The 23,842-nt window shown below is 41.5% G+C and overlaps 1 protein-coding gene across 2 annotated transcripts in view; it reads right to left on the reverse strand.

Moving 5' to 3' along the window:
• RBM28 (RNA binding motif protein 28) overlaps positions 1-23,842 on the reverse strand; it is a gene marked incomplete at both ends in the record, with an annotated part of 41,776 nt that overhangs the window by 4,369 nt on the left and 13,565 nt on the right. For both annotated transcript variants that reach the window (XM_080701647.1, XM_080701646.1), the window contains 11 exons: positions 585-844; positions 3,788-3,862; positions 4,237-4,386; positions 6,578-6,736; positions 9,621-9,685; positions 11,502-11,637; positions 12,859-12,932; positions 16,529-16,638; positions 20,142-20,214; positions 23,099-23,241; positions 23,413-23,623. In XM_080701647.1, the coding sequence (XP_080557773.1) occupies positions 585-844; positions 3,788-3,862; positions 4,237-4,386; positions 6,578-6,736; positions 9,621-9,685; positions 11,502-11,637; positions 12,859-12,932; positions 16,529-16,638; positions 20,142-20,214; positions 23,099-23,241; positions 23,413-23,623 (1,456 nt within the window). The remainder of the gene's footprint in view (positions 1-584; positions 845-3,787; positions 3,863-4,236; positions 4,387-6,577; positions 6,737-9,620; positions 9,686-11,501; positions 11,638-12,858; positions 12,933-16,528; positions 16,639-20,141; positions 20,215-23,098; positions 23,242-23,412; positions 23,624-23,842) is intronic.

Here is a 23,842-nt window from a genome sequence, read left to right on the forward strand (position 1 = left end):
AGGTCACTGAGTCCTCCTTTAGCTGGATGCTTAGGTTCCTCGGCATGGGAGATAAGGTCATTTTTACACTGGCACTTCTAAGTCCAAGTCACTCTAAAATAGAGTCCTGCAACAGACAATCCTAAGGCTCAATTAACATTTATGTACTTTAGTGTGTGTGTGTTGTTACTGTTTTTGCTTAGAACTTCATGGGAATCACAGAAACCTTCATTTACTTAACAAGTATTTTATAAAGTTCTACTTTCATACATAGCACTAATCTATTGTACCACATTGAAATAACAAATGAACTTTAAGTATGTGGCCTTAGCTGACAGAGCTGGCTACTGGGACAGGAGGAAGGCTTCAAAAGAGAAAAATGACATCAAAGTCTGGCCTGGAAGGCTCCTGCACAGCCCCCTGGCATTTGATCCAAGAGTAACATCTCTGCTGGTGTAGAAAAGACTCAGGTGTTAATCCCTCTGTGAGACCAGCACAGCACTAAGAATCCTCTCATCCAAACAAACGCCTCAAAGAGGGAAAGAGCTACACAAAAACAAGTGTGCTCAAAGCCACTCCTGCTGCATGCTGCCCCGGGGCCTCACCTTATTTTGGGGCCTCGGTGTGAGGGGAGCACCAGGACCTTTCTCCGCTTCTTCCCATCGGGCAGCTCCACCTGCTCCACCTCAGCCTTGGTCTGGAACCCGGTCCATGCGGTGGCGCCTGCCTCCTTCCCCTTCTGCTCTGGGGGCACCAGGCTTTGTCCTTGTGTGTGATTTGGGGCTGCCTTCTGTTGCTTGGCTTTCCCAGGCTCTTTTTGCTCCTTTTGGGGTGTATCAGTTGCAGGCTTCAATCTTGTTTTTTGCTGCGTAAAACAAGAAAATGCCATCTGGTTTCTGGAAGAGAGGTTTGTTCACTGGAAATACTCAGCAGAAAAGGAGCACTATGTGAGCTTGAAGAGAGGATTCTTCCTTCATACGCTTGGAGAGCACTTTTCACAAGCCTTGCCATAGTAACAGATGGTCACTGGGTACGGGACGCAGAATAATCACGCCCCTTGCCATAACATAGAAATGGGCAGACAGTACTCTCCCAAAACTCAAAAGCCAGTGGCAGGGGAAAATTACAAAAGGAAGGGGATCCCAAGGGGAAGAAAAAAAGCAATGAAGAAATATTTATTAAAGGTTAACTAATGACAGAGACTAAACCACAGATCTAGGAGCTGAGAAAAAAACATGAAGAATACAAAAAAAATCTACATCTAGGCATATCATAGTCAAACTGCAGAAAATAAGAAAAAACAAAAATTTAAAAGACAAAGGATAAGCCAGGAGTGGTGGTACATGCTTGTAATCCCAGTACTTGGGAAGCTGAGACAGGAGGATACAGGTTCACAGCCAGCCTCAGCTACTTAGTGAGGCCCTCCACAACTTAGTGAGATCCTGTTTCAAAAAAAAACAATAAAAAATAGGGTTGGGGATGTAGCTCGGAGGTAGAATGCCCCTGGGTTCAATCCCCAGCACCACAAAAAAAAAAAAAAAAAAAAAAAAAACAGAAGAAAAATTTTACCCGGAGAGGAAAAAAGAAAGATTACACAAGATTTTCTCTTCAGAGACCATGTAAGCAAGAAAAAGATGCAATGGGATATTTAGAGTTTTGAAAGAAAAAAACCTTACCAGCTTAGAACTATATATCCAATGAAATTATCTTTTTTTTTTTTTTTTAGTGGTACTGGGGATGGAACCCTTCCTTCTACCTCCAGGCTACATTCCCAGACCTATTTTATATTTTATTTGGAAACAGGGTCTCTTAAGCCAGCGCGGCTGGGTTCGAACCTGCGTGATCCTCCTGTCTTTGCCTCCCAAGCGTAGGGATTACAAGCATGCGCCACCACGCCCGGCATCCAGTGAAATTATCTTTAAAGGTGAAACATAAATAAAGACTTTCTCAAACAAAACTTGAGGAAATTGAGCCGGGCATAGTGGCATACCCGGTACTTAGGAAGCTGAGACAGGAGGATCACAGGTTTGAGAACAGCTTCAGCAAGTAGTGAGATTCTCATCAACTTAGTGAGGCCCTGTTTCAAAATAAATAAATAAAATAGGGCTGGGGGTATAGCTTGGAGATAAAATGCCCCTGGATTCAATCCCCACTGACTGACTCACAAACACACACACACACACACACACACACACACACACACACACACACACACACACACACTTTTGAAGAAATTGTGGAGACCTGTTGTTTAAGAAATACTAAACAAATGTCTTCAGAGAAAATGACACAGGTCAGAAACATAAAGAAAGCAAGAGCTATGAGAAGGAAGAAATGAGGAGAACAAGACAAGGAAAAGATGTTAAAGATTTATTTGCAATAAAGTAAAAGGAAATAAAGATTAAAGTGAAATTAATGCAACCACAAGTGTTTATTACTTTGTCCTTTCACCTTAAAGAATCAGACAAGTGCACCAATGTTTATTATTATGCCTAGCATGTGCCAATCTATTTATTTCGTTTTTTTGTGTGGTGCTGGGGACTGAATCCCCAGAGGCATTCTACCTCTGAGCCACACCCCCACACCTATGTTATTTGTTTATTTGGAAACAGGGTCTCACTAAGTTGCTGAGGGTGCCTTTGAACCTGTGATCTTCCTCTATGCCAGTCCATTTCTAAATGGAAGATATAGATAAAGAATAAGGTGTCTAGTCTACCTTTCAGGATTCATTGCCTGGTAGAGATTAGAGATGCATATACAAAGCCAAGTAAAAAGAGGAAACAGTTTAAGGGAGTTCACGATTGTCCAAGTGATGTGGGCTTATCTGAGAACACTTGAGGAAGGCTCACTTGATCTGTATATAAAAAGTGAGAGTACTTTTTAGAGCCAGAGTTAAGAGGGGGCATTTTTACATAGAAAGAACAGTTTGTACATAAGTGCAGGCAAAAAAAATAACGTGAAAAAACAAAGCTGGTCCCTTCAGAATCACCTCTGAGGCAATGGCTAAAGGCAACAGGCTTTATGTAACAATGCTGCCCTGAACAGTAACAAGACCCCCAGGTTCTCCAATAGAGGGTCATCCTCTCAACCTTTGAAACTGCTCACCCGATGAGCAGGTTAAGGTATAGTATCACGAGAGCTTCCAGGAGTTATGGAATGTAGAATAATCTGCCCCCAGAATAAGACATCCTAGGCAAGGTGAGCAGGAGAAAAGCACTGAGTGCATGCGGACTGCGCAGCAAGGGAGGCATGACACGGATTATCCCATTTGACCTCCTTAGTCAAGTGAGACAGATGCTGCTAACCTGAAAACAGGTTTACAGAGGCACTGACTTGCCATGCGATATGGAGTAAGAAAGGGGAAAACTAGAGTTTGAACACCGTATACCTGTTCCCAAAGTCTGCACTCTTCCCCCTGTAGCACTTAAAAACAGTACTAACACCATCAGGCATCACACTTTTGGGGCCATCTAAGAAGAAGAAGAAAAAAGAATTCTGGAAGGGACAGTGCCCCAAGCTGAAACCCACAAATAATATAAAACCCTAATATCAACCATTTGTTTTGACATATTCTACACCAAACATCACACACAAACTGCTTACTGGTTAGAACACGGGTCTGTTTCTCCTGCCCCCATCCTGTCCCCGTCTCCTGTACAGCTATCACAAAATGGGCCAGCAGAGGTGGCCTGGAGAACCCTAGGGAGCTGGGAGAAAAAGGGTAAAAAACTACTTGGGCACAGAGCTGCTCTGAGGGTGAACAAAATCCAAGTTTAATTAAATCCTTAAAAAAAATTAAGTTTTGTACCAGGCTACGCTGGATCCTTAGTTCCTTCATTTTCAGTTTCCGTCGATCTTCCAAAGAGAACTCCACTATTGGTCTCTGTGTGAGAAAGAGACAGGATATCATTCATTAGATTTGGGGGGCTGGGGGAACAAATACTGGGACCTAAAGGCCGTGAACCAATTTAGACTCTGAGTACAATAAATTGAGCTGTCCCTCTCCCCTGCACATCAGTGGTTGCTGTTCACTTCCTCTTAAAGGTAAGAGGCCAGTTCTACAAGCAGTCTCTCCAGTTTAGAGCTTCTTGCAATAATCTTATTGCCTGGAATCACCACACATTCCTCCTCCCCGGCCCCTGTCTACTTCCTATTCTCTCCCACATTTCAAATGTTCAGGGGTCACTGGACATGAACAAGACCGGCTTTCTGCAGGTGGCCCTCAGGAAACATGTCTCCTCCGAGAATGAGGCTCACCTTTTGAGTCCCAAAGATCTCTGGATTGTTGTTGATGTGGCGAAGGGCTCTCAAGGCGTGCTCGTGCTCCTGGAACTCTGCAAAGGCGTAGCCCAGGGACTGGCCCTTTACATTCCCATGGGCTCCTTTAAGGTCTCGCATCACCCTACACTAGGAGTGAAAAAGAAAGCATTAATTACTCAATGAGAAGTCTTGCCTGACACGAACTGCTCCAACAGACTCAATAAGAAATCAGCTTATGGTCTAGGGGTATGGCTAAGGGGTACAGTGCTTGTCTAGCATACATAAGGCCCTGGGTTCAATCCCCAGTAACACACAACAAAAGAAAATAAATACAAAGAGGGAGAGAACAAAATCAGCTTCTGGAAAGAGAATTTTTTCTTTTTTTTTACCTCTCTCTCTCTCTCTCTCTCTCTCTCTCTCTCTCTCTCTCACACACACACACACACACACACACACACACACACACACACACGAATGATATTTGTAAATATTTATCTAATTAGAATCTGTTTTGTGGCCACCTTCTACAACCACAAAACAGATTAAACAGATTATTTTTTTTTTCATTCCAAGAGTTTATAGACATCAACACAGCCTACAAATAAGGACATAAATACAACTTCCTGAGGAAAATTTCTATAATACATATAAGCTAAGAGGTATGTGTTACTCTAAGTTGCATAATAAGTTGTTAATGAGAATAGAGAAATGTCCACAGATCTCATCACTGAAGAAAACCCCCAGGAAGGAAATCATTGAAGAAGGCCTGATATACTTAGATGAGAAAGAGATTTCTCATGGAAAAGAGCCTCCCAAGCATAGAGCTTAGAAACACAGAAAGAAATTTCAGCTCCCTGCTTGAAGTCAGATCCTCTCTGGCATGATTTTTTCCTTATTTCCTTAAGCAGGACATGGTAGGCATGCTGGGACATATGAGAAGGCCCATCATTTATATGCAATTATTCTTGAAAGCTGTCATTCCCATGTAGTGGAGAAGCCTAAGTACCAGGGATACCTGTATTCTACATTTGGTTTATGTCCAGTATCCATTCTGTGCTTAGATTCTACTCTATGCACTGCAGGGGAATCAAGAGAAGTAGACAGTGAGTTCCTGTCCTCAAGACACTTAAACCATCGTACTGAGACAACATACTTACCCACATGAAAAAAGTCAAGAAAAAAATTTAATATAACACACATACTGTAGAGCCCACAGAGGTTTGATTATATGACAACGTTCAAATGCAGACACTTAACTAAGTATTGTGGAGGTTGATAAGAGAAATTACACGATGAACCCCTAAGTCAGTTAACACTTTAAGTAGTTTTACTAAGAGTGATGGTGATATGTTTATGCTAATACATCCTCATTCTCGCATGTCACTTCCCCATACCAACATACATGTTTTGGAAAAGTTTCACGGATTAGGAAAACAGTTTATGGTGATGAAACAGAATAAAGCAGACCCCAAATATTGGCAACAGCACTTTTTAAATAAATAATGATGAAAGACTGCTATGTGCCAGGTACAAGGATTGGGGATAATGATATAACACTTGTTCTCAAAGAGTTCAGTCTGGGCTGACAATTTCAGGCCAGTGTAATAGTAAGAACAAGAGACACACAAAGGGCACCGTGGGGCCGATGAGAGGGTTCTGTATACACACAGTAGAACCAAGTTCTGATGTGCGCTCACTGTTTTCTAATTGGGCTACTGGAAACGCGTGGCTCCCCATGCTTGCCACGGTACACTGGGGACTCATTATCACCTGGCAAGAGCCTAACTGGTAGTAAAATGTCCTAGCGACCAAAGCAAACATTATTTTCTTTGCAAGAAAATTCATGTCACAGCTGGGCGTGGTAGCACATGCTTATAATCCCAGTACTTGGGAGGCTGAGACAGGAGGATTGCAAGTTTGCGGCCAGCCTCAGCACCTTAGTGAGACCCTATTTCAAAATAAAGAATAAAAAATAGAGCTGGAAGTGTAGCTCAGAGGTAGAATGCCCTGGGTTCAATCCTTAGTACCACACCAAAAAATAAAAATAATTACATCACAGGACTTAGTATAATGCTGAGCATACAGCAGCCATTTAATAAATGATTGCTAAATTAATTCATGAAGACAGAGACCTCCTCACATTCTACCATAGTCTGGTCAGATGTGAAAGACAGTTCTCCGAAGAAGAAAAAAACAAAACCAAGAAAACTGTCATATTCAGCCTTGCATGCTGATGCGTCCATAAGAAGACCTGCCGGCATACTAGCACCCACAGCCAGAAGCACATGCTTGAACCCACCCAGGACGAGAAGTTCTGAACGCACACGGCAACCCTCACCTCCTTGATGCGCACTCCCTTCTCCCCTCTTGTGGCATTCAGCAGTAGCTTCTTGAGTTGTTTGTCATCCACTGCCTTTGGCAGATTGTGCAGGCAGAGCCTGGTCCGGGAAACAAAGATATTCTGGTCCTTGAGCTTTTGATGTTTTAGTAGCTCAAACTGAAAATAAAGGCAAATTGTTAACAGTACAACCTACACTTAGCTGGGCATGGTGACACATGCTTTTAATCCCAGTAATTTGGGAGGTTGAGACAGGAGGATTGTAAGCTTCAGGAAGCCTCAGTGAGTAAGTGACTCTCTCATCAATTTAGCAAGACCTGGTTTCAAAATAAAAATAAAATAGGATAATGCCCTTGGGCTCAATCCCCAGTACCACAAAAAAAGACAGGCTCGAATTCTGCAAAAGAAAAGACCATGACCCCCATTCCACAATCACACATATAGAAAAAGGGAACTGCCCAGCTTGCAGTCTTACTAGTCCCAGCACAGGGAAAAAAAGGTTGAAGGGGACAAGAGGTAGGTAGTGGCCGGGCGTGGTGGCACATGCTTGTAATCCCTGCGCTTGGGAGGCCAAGATAGGATCGCACAGGTTCGAAGCCAGCCGTGCTGGCTTAAGAGACCCTGTTTCCAAAAAATAAAAAAGTATAAACTAGGTCTGGGAGTGTAGCCCAGAGGTAGAAGGGCTTCCAGGAGCCCCAGTACCACCAAAAAAAAAAAAAAAAAGAGGTAGGTAGTGGTAAGATTATAGGCTCTGGAGCAGATCTAAACTAGAAAGCCATTCAACTCCCGAAACCACGCGAAAATTTTAAGACTGAATTTCTCATCTACAAGATGGAACTGCAGATGTATTACATTCAAATGTAAACACAATATTAGCCGGGCGTGGTGGCGCACGCTTGTAATCCCTGTGTTTGGGAGACAGAGACAGGAGAATCATGCAGGTTCGAAGCCAGCCTCGCTGGCTTAAGAGACCCCCGTTTCCAAATAAAAAATATAAAATAGGTCTGGGAGTATAGCCGGAGGTAGAAGGGTTCCATCCCCAGTACCACCAAAAAGGAAAAAAATAAATAAATAAACAAATGTAAACACAATATGAATCTCTCAGCACTGACATAAGACCAAAATGAGATTATATACCAAAAAATCCTTGGTTCAAAATGTGCCCCAGAGCCAGGAGTGGTGGTGCTGGAGGGTAATCCCAGTACTTGGGAGGCCAAGGCAGGAGGATTGCAGGTTCACATCCAGGCTCAGAAACTTAGTGAGGCCCTCTGTAACTTAGTGAGACTCTGTTTCAAAATTAAAAATTAAAAAAAAAAAAAAATCTGGGCTGGGGTTATAATCCAGAGGGAGAATGTCCCTGGATTCAAGCCCCAGTACCAAAAGAGGATGGGGGGAGACCTGCTCCTGAGCAAAAAGAAATAATATTGTGATTAACATCTAAGCCCTGTATTCATCTATCTAGTGCTTCCTTCCGAAAGGAAATGAAACTTATTTGAAGAATACTTGATAGAATGTGGGGTCTTGTCTCAACTCTGCCACCCAGAGGCAGACACATCCATGATTACAGAGGCATATTCTGCTCTTAGAGCAACTCAGCTCCCTCAACAATTCTGCCACAAATACCAGTTCCCTGAGCAACCTGTCTATGAAACAAAATGAACGATGACATTCTCCTAATTTGTTAAAACTAGGTCAAGTAAAAAAAAGCAAGTCTCATCAGCCCTGCTACTTGTTTATATATACAAATTGCAAAATAAATGCTCTGAAAATGAATATTAAAGGCACATTTAAATAGGCTATCATGAGCTGGGTGTGGTGGCGCACGCTTGTAATCCCCCCACTTGGGAGGCGTAGACAGGAGGATGGCACAGGTTCGAAGCCAGCCACGCTGGCTTAAGAGACCCTGTTTCCAAATAAAAAGTATAAAATAGGTCTGAGAGTGTAGCCCGGAGGTAGAAGGGTTTCCTGGAACCCCAGTACCACAAAAATAAAAAAATAAAAAAATAAAAAAATAAAAAATAATAATAATAACAGGCTATAATGTCTAAATTCAACAATTTTTCTTCCAAGAAAAGCTCTGCCTACTGGGAATTTATAATGCACACATAGAATCTGGTAAGCTTTTTGCTAGCAAAATTTGCACTAAAATTTAATATGTCATTCCTGCATTGTGGTCAGAAAAAGACATACAATGTTCCCCCAAATACCATGACTTCCAGATGTTCACTACCAAAGAAACTGAGAGCACTAGTCAGAACATGTGCACACCGAAAAGAGAAACACTCCCCTGGTTGTCCTTACATTCGCAGATGTTCCCCATCTCCTGAACTTTAAGGTGCTATAGCTAAATCTGTTAATAGTTACACATCTTTACCTAGAATTCTAGGCTGGCTTTTTGAAAGTAAGCTACATGGACTGGGCATGGTGGTACATGTCTGTAACCCCAGTACTTGGGAGGTTGATACAGAAGGATTTGGGGTTCATGGACAGCAACAGCTACTAAGTGAGGCCCTCGAAATTTAGTGAGACCCTATTTCAAAATAAAGAATAAAAAATAATGCCGGGAGTATAGCTCCAAGGTAGAATGCTCCTAGATTGAATCCCCAGCATTACAAAAACAAACAAACAAACAAACAAAGCAAGCTAGCTAGCTACATGGGCAAAAGTAAAACTCACTGGGAACTAACATTACCAAGAAGCAAGGAAACTTAACGTATCAGTTATCAGTGGAAACTAACCCCTCCCAACTGACAGCTACTCCTTCCAAAACTCGAGTCTCCTCCCTAGCCCAATAAGTCTAACCCACACTGAACTTTCTTTCTGATGTTTTTCTGTTTACACTGACAAATATACACAGCCCTGGCCTCTACCCGTCTACTGCATGATCTAGTTAGTAGCATGATACTTAGCCTTGTTTACTGATAAAAATTAGAGAAACAAAAAAGATCCGGTTCTTATACCCACATATAAGACTGCATTCAATAATCGTTCTGACTGACCTATAAGCACAGAGATCCAGCAGGCTGGCGTCTAATCTACTCACCCGCTCTCGCTTGGCCATGTCAGCAGCACTCACACCCTCGGCAGCCTTCGTCCCAGCACGGATCACTGCAGAGGGAGGGAAAAAGGCCAAGACATCACCAAGGGAATTTTCACTGAGCAACAGGAGGAATGTGATTTGAATGATGCAAACTCTTTGTACAGGGCCCAGGGGACTCTGTTGACCAGGACATGCTAGCACTTGGTCAGGTCCAAAAATAGGCTACAGGGCTAAATTCTGTGCTTAGACTTGCTCTCAAGGACTAAAACTCTGAATATTCTGTGATTTTGTTCTTCTCTTCTTCAAAGAAGCTTCTTCATACACACACAATGATAGGTGAGAAAGCCTGTAGGAGGTTCTGAAAATAAGTATAATAAGCATGTGGAATATAAAATGTTCTACCTACAAGCTGCCCCTGAAACTTAGGTGCCCCTCAAGTACTTGGGGCCCATCACTCATCAGTTGAGATAAGCCACCCTGGAGAACAGACTTATTGCCACAGAGGCCTAGGATCAAAGACTGATGGCCTAACATTACTAGTCGGAACTGTGCCGCTACGAAGGAGGCAGGTTAGTAAATACTATGACCTAGAAGAAAGGATTTTTAAATTCAATTTAAAGCTAATTTCTGATTACCTTTCTGACATAAGGGGAAAGCACTAGGTACACGTTTTAAATCCATGAATACAAAAGAGTAATTTTAGTCCTAATTTTCAACTTCTGCAACAATTTCTTATTAGATATGATGATAGCCGGGCGTGGTGGCCCACATTTGTAATCCCAACATTCGGGAGGCTGAAACAGGAGGAAGATCACAGTTCGAGGATGGCCTCAGCTCTTAGTGAGGCCCTTTGCAACTCAGTGAGACTCTGTTTCAAAATAAAGAATAAAATATAGGGCTGGGGGTGTAGTTTGAAGGTAGAATGCCCCTGGGTGCCATACTCAGTACCAGAAAGAAAAGAAAAGAAAAGAAAAGAAAAGAAAAGAAAAGAAAAGAAAAGAAAAAAGAAAAGAAAAGAAAAGAAAAGAAAAGTGAAAGAAAAAAAGAGAATAGCCAGGCATGGTGGCAAACACCTATAATTCCCGTACTTGGGAGGCTGAAGGCTGAGGCAAGAGGACTGCAGGTTCGTGACCAGGCTCAGCAACTTATTTAGCAAGGTCCCTACAACTTAGTGAGACCCTGTTTCAAAATTAAAAAATAAGCCAGGCATGGTGGTGCATGCATGCAATCCTGGTACTTGGGCAACTGAGATAGGAGGATTGCAGGTCTGCAGCCAGCCTCAGCTACTTAGTAAGGCCCTCCACAACTTAGTGAGACCCTGTTTCAAAAATACAGAAGAAAAAAAAATAGGGCTGGGTTGGTTGTAGCTTGGAGGTAGAATGCTCCTGGGTTCAATCCCCATTACTGCAAAAAAAAAAAAAAAAAAAAAAGTAAATAAAATAGGAAATAGGGCTGGGGGTGTTGCTCAGTCCCTGTATTCAATACCCAGTACTATAAAAAAAAAAAAAAAAAAAGAAATGATGACAATAGACTGAGGGTACAGCTCAGAGGCAGAGCACTTGCCTAGCATATGTAAAACTCTGAGTTCAATCCTTAGCATCTAAGAAAATCTTAAAATAATGTCAAGAAGGAAAGATAATTGGGGTTTTTCCTTGCAAATCCTCTAATGAAGTCTAAAGGCAGCAAGAAAACATTATTGATTTATTCACAAAATGGTTGAAGGTTTCCTAACAGAAAGCCACATCTACTAAAGTAGACTAATAACATAACACTGCTAAGGAAAAACTTTTATATAAAACATCCCCCAAACCACAGTTGCTTGGATCACCGTCATGGCAGAGGCCAGCTACTTAGAAGCCTGGTTCACAACTTTCCACTACTCACAGCCTTCTCGGGCCAAATAGAGGTTCCGGGTGCCGGTTGGCTTCTTCACCTTCTTTTTCTGAAGCTTTGCAGCCTCATCTCGGGTCACAGCCAAGTCAACCTTGAGCTGCCGGCCATCCAGTTTAAGGCCACCACCCTGTAACAGATTGCAACCCTCTCTTAAAACACCTAACGAGAAGTTAAGGACCTGACAAGGTACACCGAAGAAGGGAAATCAGCAAACCCCAAGTATGCTATGAAAGCCGAGCCCCAGGATGTGAGCTAAGAGTGGATACTTTATCCTCACAATTTTCTTTTTTGGGGGGGCCACAGGGGAAGCTGGGGATTGAACTCAGGGGCATTCTACCTCTGACCTATACCCCCAGCCCTATTTACTTTTTTTAACTGGAAACAGGGTTTCACTAAGTTCCTGAGGTTGGCTGAGAACCTGTGATCCTTCTGTCTTAGCCTCCCAAATACTGGGAATTACAGGCATGTGCCACCATGCCCAGCTGACCCTCACAATATTTACTACATCTGTGCAAAAGTTCATGTGTGTACTTAGGACAGTAAAGAAATACTTTATAATTTCTTAGCAGTAAAGAATTTACTTTATTGCAGTTGATTACTACCAAAGTAGGCACAATCTGTAAACAGCAAGTTTTTAGTAATTTAAAGAAAGCTAATGAAATAACAAAGTGCTAATTCTACTCAAGAGAATTTGAGGTAATGACAAAGATAATTTATCTCAAAATAATGTATAGTTGCATAAAACACACAGAAAAATTCTAAATTATTCACATACTTTCTCTAACATATTCTACTTCACAGATGGTCTTAATACTTCCTTGACCTAGTCTTTCATGTTATCAGCTTAGGATAGGGGCTGACGCACAAACAGCAATCAATATTAAAGAATTAGTATACCTATCTCCTCACCTAAGAAATAGGAATAATAATTATATCTAGCTCATAGAACTGATACAACACCTAAATAAGGCAATTCATGTAAAAGTTCAGTGCCTAAAACACAACAAGTGCTTGACAAGCGTTAGCTTTATTATTAATATTACAATTACAAAAATAGCCGAGCATGGTGGCACACGACTGTAATCCCAGTACTTGGGAGGCTGAGACAGGAGGATCACAGGTTTATGGCCAGCCTCAGCTATTTAGTGAGGCACTCTGCAACTTACTGAGCCCGTTTCAAAATAAAAAATAGCTCGGAGGTAGAATGCCATGGGTTTAATCTCCAGTACTACAAAAAATAATTGATTAAATTTTTAAAAATAACAAAAATAAAAGTTTGTGTGAACATTAGATCTTAACTCTAGAAGCCATCATCTCCTATGGAAGGTAAAAGAAGAGCTTTCCTCACCTCGGTCTCCACTGAAGCAGCTGCAAGGCATTTCTGAGCTGCTTCTTGAGTCATGAACTGAGCAAATGCACAACCTGCATGAAGACACAAAATTAGGTGAGACCCAAAACTCCCATGGCCCATCAGTAAGCCAAAGACAATCCTACAAATGGCCACAACCTTGACACAGAGTGGAAAGGGTAAACAGCACCCATTTATTAAGTATTATGAGACAGGTACTATGTTAGGCAGTGAAAGACAATGAAATTTTATTACTTCCTTCATTTTCTCTAATGTCCCTTAGAACTTTAATCTCTTAATAATGTCCACATGAAATGGTAGAGAAATTCTAGCCGAACATTGAATTCAGCATCATTTCCTGAAGGCCTATTAGAGGACTAAAAGATGAGGCAGAAACATTTAACCCTGCAATTAATTACATCTCACTGTCTAGAGTCTCTTGGAAAGCATCACGTAACAGCAGATCTGCCTCGTGGGCAAAAGAGGCCTCTAGGACATGAACACTGCAGGAAAATAGAAAGCCATGAGCTCAATTCTTGGTTCACGTTCTCCAGTCTCCACAAGGCATCCCTTTTAAAACAGGGTCAATCAGCCAAATACATTTCTGCAATTAGTAAAAAGCAAGAGACGCCGGGCGTGGTGGCGCACACTTGTAATCCCAGCATTTGGGAGGCTGAGACAAGAGGATCACGGTTCGTGGACAGCCTCAGCTACTTAGTGAGGCTCTTTGCAATGCAGTGAGACCCCGTTTCAAAATAAAGAATAAAAAATAGGGCTGGTGGCATAGCTAAAGAGGTAGAATGCCTCTGGGTTCAATCCCCAGTACCGCAAAAAAAAAAAAAAAAAAAAAGCAAGAGAAAATGTTTGCTTTAAAGTAGATTCCAAAAAAAGGAATGTACAAGTTTCACAATTTTTTTTTAGTACTTCATGAACTTTCAATATCCTCTCATATATGAAAACACTACCACATCACCTGGAGCTAAGAGACAGTACCTTCTGCCTGTTACCGGAATGAATGGCAGCAGACAGACTCAAAAGACAGAGTCGTCAGGCAGCAGGACAGTCACCGAGGGGCGCCTGCTCTGCCTCTCCAGGCAGGGCTAAGTGCTCCTACTTCTGGGCCCCACCCCCAACCTCCACTCACATCTCTCTAATAGCACCGGTCAAACAGCACTTTCTCCAACAGAATGAATGCCTCAGGATATGGCATTAACAAATACTCAACAAAGAAGCAAATGGTCACAGCTCTGCACCAATGAGTCCTTCATCAGTGGATTCAACCCATCATGGAGCTATGGAAAACAACTGGGGAGAAAACTATCTATACTGAATACGTGCAGACTTTTTTTGCTTGTAGTTACCTAAATAGTATAGTTTAACACCTATTTATACTACATTAGGTATTATAAGCAATCTACAGATGACTTAAAGTACACTTGCAATGCAAAGGTTATATGCAAATTCTATAGCACCTTTATAAAGGACTGTGAGCACTTACAGATTTTAGTAATTGCTGTGGTCCTATAACCAATCCCCCATGAGTACTACAGGACTGGGGTTTTTGTTTGTTTTTGCAGTACTGGGATTGAACCCAGGGGCATTCTACCTATTAGATACACTCCCAGGCCTACTTTTTATTCTTTATTTTGAAACAAGGTCTCACCGAGTTGCAAAAAGCCTCAAAAAGTAGCTGATGCTGTCCTCAAACCGCATCCTCCTGTCCCAGCTTCCCAAATACTGGGATTACAAGTGTGTGCCACCACGCCCAGCTTCTACAGGACAATTATAATGAAATATTGGGGGAAAGTTTTTTTTTTAATAGGCAAATTAGCCCCATCATCCAAAATGAAGAAAATGGATACTTCTCTGTAATGAGTATAAATTTATTACTGAAATTTCCAGATCAGTACTGGGTTCAGTTTTAACATTTCCAAAAAAGTCTGTAGGTAATATTTAGCTCTTCTACTCAATGAAATGGCATGCTGAGTGGGATGAGAAAAACTAGGCTTCAGGATAGGCATAAGAGATACCAGAAAAATTTATTATGAGCTAGGAAAAGACAATATACCAGAAAAAAATAATTAAAATTGTGCTTTTAAAATCATTAGCTCTTCTTACATTCACTGACCAAGATAACTAAAAAATCAAATGTAGACTACATCCTGAAAATATCATCCCAGTATACAACTGCACTCAAAAGGGACTGCTAGATATCATCAATGTAAAACAATATCACTCCCATATTTGCGACATCCTAAGCAATTCCAGTTGCCCATTTTTAGAAAAACATAATAGAAATGAAGCAGGTACAAAAAGCATAACTGAATATTAGATCGGAAAATACATTAAGCCGAGCATGGTGGCACATGCTTACAATCCCAGTACTTGGAAGGATGAGACAGGAGAATCACAGGTTCACAGCCAGCCTCAACTACTTAAAGAGGCCTTCCACAACTTAATGAGACCCGGTTTCAAAATGTAAAGAATAAGCTGGGTGTGGCGACACAAGCTTAATACTTAGAAGGCTGAAACAACAGAATCACAGATTTGTGGCCAGCCTCAGCAATTTGTGAGACCCTCTACAACTTAGTGAGACCCTGTTTCAAATAATAAAGAATAAAAAATAGGTTTGGAGGAGGAGCTTAGAAGTAGAATGAAAAAGTAGGGCTGGGGTTGTAACTTGGAGGTAGAATGACATTGGGTTCAATCCCCAGTACTGCAAAAAAATAAAAAAAAGATACACTAAACAATTACTCTAGCTGTACTCACTCACTTCATAGGTAAGAAACTGAAGCATGCACCCTTAGAATGGGGGTTTTTAATCCATAAATAAGCTACGATGCATTCATAAATCCTCACATTTTTCTGAGGAGAGGATTCCTTCCTTTTGCTAGATCTCAAAGTAATCAAGAATCAGAATAAATTAAGAACTCAGTGCTTTAAGAGAATGAATGTGGTCCATGAAGTCCGAGATCAGACTGGGTTGAAAAGATGCTTTAACAGCAGTGTATAGAATAAGGACTGGTTAGCCCTTGGATACAAAATAAGTAACTTTAAAGGAAGCACTTGTGCTACACAGTTTTTCTTCTGACTTTTACCTTGCAATAAAGTTTCTCTGTCAGCTTCCATCTCTAACCAAACCAAGGGGAAAAAAAGAAACCAGTAATTTCAAGCAATGTGGAATGACCCTTGACATTTGAAATTCCAAGAACAACAAATAGAATTCATTACTCTAAAGTAAGTAAGAGCTTAAAAAGATTATACAAAGCCCGGAGTGGTGGTGGCTGAGACAGGAGGATCACGGTTCGCGGACAGCCTCAGCTACTTAGTGAGGCCCTCTGCAACTCAGTGAGACCCTGTTTCAAAATAAAGAATAAAAAATTGGGCTGGGGGTGTCACTTGGAGGGAGAATGCCTCTGGGTTCCATCCTCAGGATTGCAAAAAATAAAAATAAAATTATACAAAATTATAGCTAGCAGCCCCACTAAAGATGCTGAGTTTGACGTCATGGAAGACAACCTCAGAACATCCTTGGGCTTTCATGGAAGGCCAGGGCTGGATGAACTGTGGAGACCTTAGAATGACACAATTTATATTCTCATGCACACTAGTCAATGCCCATAACAGTGGTTCCAACACTTTTAGGGTCTGATCAGCTGATAGCAAGTACCTTTAGAATGTTCTGTGTCTGGATGCAAGACGATACGGACATATTTAAGATCTCCAAACTGCTGGAGGAGCTCCCCAAGTTCTTCTTCCTCTGAATCGAAGGACAGGTTTCTAGGAAGACATCCAGAAGGTCACGAGAAAGGTCAATCACAAAGTGAGATCTTATGTTTCAGTACAAAGTAAGTTAATTAAACTTCAACTGGAGTGGTTCCCTTGCTCACAACCAGCCTCCCTGTCCAAAATAGCAATAATACACAGGGGTGGCCTCACAGTGACCAGGCCTCTGCTATATGACTTTGCCCCTTGGTCCCAACTGACCCTCCTCTATCTATCAAATTCCCTCACCCAGGAATCTGAAACTTAAATAGACATATACAAAGACTAGAAGTTGGAGATGCAGATTCACCCCATCCAAGAGAGACTTCTAGGGCTCTGGAAGTGTTCTCTATCATGACCTGGGCGGTAGATACATAAATCCATACATATGAAAGGTTTCACTTCATTGTATACTTAAGAGTAATGTAAGCCAAGCATGGTAATCCTAGTACTTGTAAGGCTGAGACCGGAGAATCACAGATTTGAGACCAGCCTCAGCAACTTAGCAAAACCCTATTTCAAAATAAAAATAAAATCGGGCCAGGGTGTAGTTCAGAGGTAGAACACCCTTGAGTTCAATTCCCAGTACCACAAAAAGAGAGAAGGGGGGGGGGGCTGGACGTGGTGGCACACACTTGTAATCCCAGTATTTGGGAGGCTGAGACAGAGGATCAGGTTAATGGTCAGCCTCAACTACTTAGTGAGGCACTCTGCAACTCAGTGAGACCCTGTTTCAAAATAAAGAATAAAAAATAGGGTTGGGAAGCCAGGCGTGGTGGCGCACGCTTGTAATCCCCGCACTTGGGAGGCTGAGACAGGAGGATCGTGCTGGTTCGGAGCCAGCCTCGCTGGCTTAAGAGACCCTGTTTCCAAATAAAAAATATATATATATAGGTCTGGGAGTGTAGCCCAGAGGTAGAAGGGCTTCCAGGAGTCCCAGTACCACCAAAAAAAAAAAAAAAAAAAAAAAAAATAGGGCTGGGGATATAGCTCAGAGATAGAGAGTACCTAGGTTCAATCTCCAGTGCCACACACACACACACACACACACACACACACACACACACACAAAGACAGTAATTTAGTTTAGAGAATACACTTTTTTTTTTTTTTGGTGGTACTGGGGGTGGAACCCAGAGGCTTTCTACCTCCGGGCTATACTCCCAGACCTTTTTTTATATTTTATTTGAAAACAGGGTCTCACTAAGTTGCTGGAAGCCTTACTGAGTAGCTGAGGCTGGCTTCGAACCAGTGCAATCCTCCTATCTCAGCCTCCCAAGCACAGGGATTACAAGCGTGCGCCACCACGCTCGGCTAGAATACACATTATAGCTTTAAAAAAAAAAAAAAGCTGGGTGTGGCGGTGCACACTTGTAATCCCCGCGCTTGGGAGCAGAGACAGGAGGATCGCACTGGCTTAAGTGACCCTGTTTCCAAATAAAAATATAAAATAGGTCTGGGAGTGTAGCCCAGACGTAGACGGGTTTCCAGGAACCCCAGTACCAAAAAAAAAAAAAAGTGGTGTTGCAAGAAAAAAACCCTATAGCCTCCAGAAGCAAGGTTCCCAGAAATATCCAGACTTCCATCCATCCCTTGAGGTCTGCTCCTTTGATTCTATGAGCTCCCCCAGTGTTCATCCAACAAACCCTCTTTTTCACTTAACATGGCCAGAATTAGTTTCCCATAATACAACCAGAAGACCCACAATAGGCTAAGGAGAAACGTCAAGTCTGTCTCTGTCTCTTCCTCCTCCTTCTCCTTCCTCTTCTCTCTCTCCCTCTCCCCATTAGGCCATTTTCTCCTCTATGTTGCTATAAAATCTAGGTTTCAGTTAAAATTTTATAAAAGTCAGGAAATCCTTCTAAGCAACACAAATGCAAACCCAGTAAAGTTTATTAGCTAAGTGCAGGAGAGAAAGAGAGTGGGAGGGAGGGAGGGAGGGAGAAGGAGGAGAGGAAGAAAGAACGAAGTTAGTTGAACATCCCTAACCTGAAAATCTAAAACGTTTAGAGTGCTGATGTGATGTTCAAAAAGTTCTGGATTTTGGAGTACTTGGGACTTCTGATTTTTGGAATATAGATATTCAACTGATAAAAGTCTATGCAAATTCTCCAAAATCTGAAAAATTACGAACTTTTTTTTTTTTTTTTTTTTTTTTTTGGTGTGTGTGGTGCTGGGGACTGAACCCAGGGTCATTCTACCTCTGAGCTACATCCTCACATCCTAAGTCCTATTTTATTTTTATTTTGAAACAAGGTCTCACGAGGTTATTAAGATCTTCACTACTTATTGAGGCTGTCCTAGAACCTGCAAACCTTCTGTCTCAGCCTTCCATGCACTGGTTTACAGATGTGTACTAACACGCTAGACTTTTTTTTTTTTTTTTTTTTTTTTTTGGTGCTGGGGAATTAGATCCAGGGGCATTCTTCTTCCAAGCTATACTTAGCCTTTTTCTTCCGTTTTTTTTTTTTTTTCCTCCTTTCCTTTTTGGTGGTACTAAGGATTGAACCCAGGGAAATTCTATCTCCATGCTACACTCCTACCCCTATTTTATTTTGTTAATTTTTGAAACAGGGTCTCACTAGGTTGATGAGAGTCTCACTATTCGTTGAGGCTGTCCTTAAACCTGTGACCCCTCTCAGTCTCCCAAGTCCTGGGATTACAGTTGTGCACCACCATGCTTGGCATGTTTTGTTTGTTTGTTTTAACCTTGAAACAAATAACTTGAGAAGTTGCTTAGAGTTTCAATAAGTTGCTGGCTTCAAACCTGGAAGCCTCCTGTCTCAGACTGCCAAGTACTGGAGTTACAGGTGTATGCTAACATGCCCCACAGGAAATTCCACAATCTTCAATACTTATGATCCCATGCATTTCAGGTAAGGGATTTTCAACCTGCACTTTACTTCTTTTGATAAGATTGCAAATGTTGGAAGATTTTATTTTCCTAAATTCTGATACAGTATAAAGATTCCTCATTTCTCCAACTATGCATATGCTTCCAGGGATAAGAAAACTAATCCCAGCCAGGCGCCGTTAGGTATGGAGAAAAAAACATTTGGGACAAATGGTCTCAACCTAGTACTCCCCCTGAAACAAGGGCTAGAACCAAGATGCTTCTAACAGGTGAAGAGTTCACTTATTCCAAATGATGTCACCCAATTACAAAGAATGAAATCTAAAGAGGACACAGTATCAAGACCCCTGTTACCACTTATGTTCTGCTTTATGGCTCTCATTCTCATACATTTTCCATGTTTGGTATGTTTCTAGGATCAGATGTGCTAATGGTCTTACAGAATTGAACTTTTGGGCTAGGTAACAAAAATAGTACCAAAATGAAGAAAGCAAGGAAGATAGGAAGGGAGAGAAGGATGATTAGAGGGGAAAGGAGAGAAGGGAGAAGAGAGAAGAAAAGGGAAGAACGGAGGAGAAAAGTGGAGAGGGGAGAAGGAAGAGGAGAAAGAGGAAGGAAAGAAGGGGAAGAGCAATGAAAACAGTTCTCAAGACAGAAGGCACACCTGATAAAAACAGTTTTCCCTTCATTCACATCAGAGGGCAACTTCCTCTTCTTTTGCTTTGAGACCAGTACATCTAAGGTAAAAAGAAAAATAAGTTGAAAAAGACTAATGCAAGCCATTATGACAGAAGGCTAAGTTCTTAAATATAAAAAGATCTGCCAGGTGTGGCGGTGCACACTTGTACCTGGGAGACTGAGACTGGAGGATCATAGGTTTGAGGCCAGCCTCAGCAACTTGTGAGGCCCTCCACAACTTAGTGAGACCCTGTTTCAAAATAAAGAATCAAAATAGGGCTGATAGGGCTGGAGGTATAGCTCGGAGGTAGAAATTCTTTGGGTTCCATCCCCAGTACAACCAAAAAAATAAAATTGTGTGTGTACATATACCCCCACACACACACACCTTAGTGTATCCCTGTGATCCCAGTACTTGAGAAGCTGAGACAGGAGGATGGCTGGCTCAAGGCCAGCCTGTGGTAATTCAGTGAGATCCTGTTGTTTCAAAATTTAAAAAAGGTCTAGGGTGTAGCTCAAAGGTAGAATGCTAGAATATCCCTAAGTTCAATCTTTAGTGCCACTAAGTAAATAAATATCTTGCAGTCGGGCCTGGTAGTGCATGCTTATAATCCCAGTACCTGAGAAGCTGAGACAGGAGGATCACAAGTTCAAAGCCAACCTCAGCAACTCAGTGAGGCTGACATCAACTTAGAGAGACCCTGTTTCCAAATAAAAAATAAAATAAGGCTGGGGGTTTATCTCAGAGGTAGAATGCCTATGGGTTCGATCCCCAGCACCACAAAAAAAGTAAAATAAAATAAAAATAAATAAATACCTTGCATAAAAAATTTTTTGTGTGTGGATCGGAGGATGGAACCAAGGGGCATTTGACCTCCAAGCTACACTCCCTGCCGTATTTTTTATTCTTTATTTTGAAACAGGGCCTCACTGAGTTGCAAAGGGCCTCACTAAGTAGCTAAGGCTGTCCGCAAACCACAATCCTCCTGTCTCAGCCTCCCAAATGCTGGGATTACAAACATGCGCCACCATGCCTAGCTCATAAATTAAATTTTTAAAAGATGGACAAAGGCTATGGAACTATATATAGAAAAAATGCTCAAACTCAAAATTAAAGAAAAATGTAGCATAGGGATTGAGGGCGTAGCTCAGTGGTCAAGCACATGCTTAGTCTGAGCATGGCTCTAGGTTTACTCACCCGTAGGAAGGAAAAGAAAACATAGCATAAGAAATAAAATACTGCTGGGCATGGTGGCGCACACTTGTAATCCCCGCACTTGGGAGGCAGAGACAGGAGGATCGTGCAGGTTCGAAGCCGGCCTTGCTGGCTTAAGAGACCCTGTTTCCAAATAAAAATATTTTTAAAAAATAGGTCTGGGAGTGTAGCTCAGAGGTAGAAGGGTTTCCAGAAACCCCAGTACCACCAAAAAAAAAAAAAAAAAAAAAGAAAGAAAGAAAGAAAGAAAGAAAGAAAGAAAGAAGGAAAAAAAGAAAGGTAAAGAAAAGAAATAAGAGGCCGGGCATGGTGGTGCATGCTTGTAATCCCAGTATTTGGAAGACTGAGACAGGAGGATCACAGTTCACGGACAGCCTCAGCTACTTAGTGAGGCCCTTTGAAACTCAGTGAGACCTTGTTTCAAAATAAAGAATAAAATATAGAGCTGGGGGTATAGCTCAGAGGTAGAATGCCCCTGGGTTCCATTCTCAGTACCACAAAAGAAAAGAAAAGAAAAGGAAAGAAAAGAAAAGAAAAGAAAGAAAGAGCTGTTTATCCACAAGAGGGCAAAACCAAAAGACTGACAGAATCCAAAGAGGTAACAGTTTGGGAAAAATATACTCCCATGTGCACGTATATCACTGCCAATATGATTTACATTATTATGTAAGACTATAATGCACTGACAAAAGTATATTAAAAATATATCTATGTGTTAGGAGGCTGAGATAGGAGGATCGCAGGTTCATGATCAGCCTCAGCTACTTAATGAGGCATTTCATGACTTAGACCCTGTTTCAAAATAAAGAATAAAGCCGGGCGTGGTGATGCACGCTTGTAATCCCAGCACTTGAGAGACTGAGACAGGAGGATTGCACAGGTTTGAAGCCAGCCTCAGATACTCAGTGAGGCTCTCAGCAACTTAGTGAGATTCTGTTTCCAAATAAAGTATAAAATAGGTCTGGGAGTATAGCCTGGAGGTAGAAAAGCCCCTGGGTTGTTCCATCCCCAATACAAAAAAAAAAAAATTCCAACCAGATAAGGCAAAGGACTAGTTATTGGCCATTTTGTATTCCATAATGACCTGCCTCTCTCAATAAGTGAGTTGAGTATATTGTCAATAAAGGTAGCAATAGGTATTGGTAATACTTCTGGGAGTATTTTAACAAAATACTAATACCCAATGTAATTGTTTTTGGACACAGGGACTTTGGGGAGGTAATTAGGACTAAGAGGGTCATAAGGGTAGAGCCCTCATTCAGGAGGTCTGGTGTCACAATATCAGGAAGGGAGACCAGAGTTCATTCCCCTGTCTACAATATTTTGTCATGGCAGCCTGAACTGACTATACAGTAGTATATCCCATCTCAACCCAAAAAAGTTGTTTAAAATCAATTTTGGTGTTAACATGCGATGATATATCCTGTTTATCCAGTTATTCATTCAACTTGGACAATCAAGAGAGTTAGTTACCCCAGCATTAAGCTGGGTTTCAGATTTCTTAAGAAAGAGTCTTAAACCTAACACCACTCCAACTCATTTTAAAACAAAGCAAACAATAAAAAGCAAGCAAACAGAAATTTCTTTAGAAGAAAGGAACATAAAGTTTTCCTTTTCAGCATTTAAACACAAATTTGGCAGAACAATTTAGAGTCCTGTTTAGAAAGAGACCTGCAGAACTGTGATAACATTTTCCAGTAGCGTACTTAAAGTGTAAGGGCACAGACCTTCATCCTCTTGCTCTTCAGCGCTGCCATTGCTCTGCGCCAGTCCCTCTCCAGCACCGATGCTGCCTCCTTCCTCCAGGTCAAGGTCCTCGTCAGAAAGGTCCTCATCGCTGCTTTCTTCAGAGGCTGCCCTCTTGACTGCTCTGTAACAGCACAATTCAGAACTATTGATTTGGGCCGACACAGACACTCTTCAACTCCGTTAGACATGTCAATTCTGCAATGAAGGGGGGCAGGAAAGACACGAGACTTTTCCCTTTTGGGGACAATCCAGTAACTTCCTCTGTTGTCTCAGAATGGGCTAAACTGCTTACCTCTTCTGAATTTGCACATGACTGGTTGCCTTTGATTCTTTATTCTCTTCCTCTTCATCTTCTTCTGTGTCTTCATCATTATCATCATCATCATCACCATCATCACCACCACCATCAACCTCGACACCTTCTTCTTCTTCCTCTTCCTTTTCCACCCTGCCATTCTTTTTAACGGATTTCTGAAGTTTAGGTTCATGACTCTTATTCTCACCTATAGAGAAGTAAGGAATTCATTTAACATGCAAAACAAGGTTATTTTAATAGGAGTAATTAATACTCTTAAGTTACTAGTTTCTTTGGTTTTTCAGAATTTCATATATTTTTCTTATTGTACAGTTGGCCCTCTACAGCTACTGGTACCACATCTTTGAATTCAACTATACACAATCAAAAATATTTTTTTCAAATTGCACCTGTACTGAACATATAC

Source organism: Muscardinus avellanarius (assembly GCF_963383645.1).
Source record: "Muscardinus avellanarius genome assembly, chromosome: 9".
NCBI lineage: Eukaryota > Metazoa > Chordata > Mammalia > Rodentia > Gliridae > Muscardinus > Muscardinus avellanarius.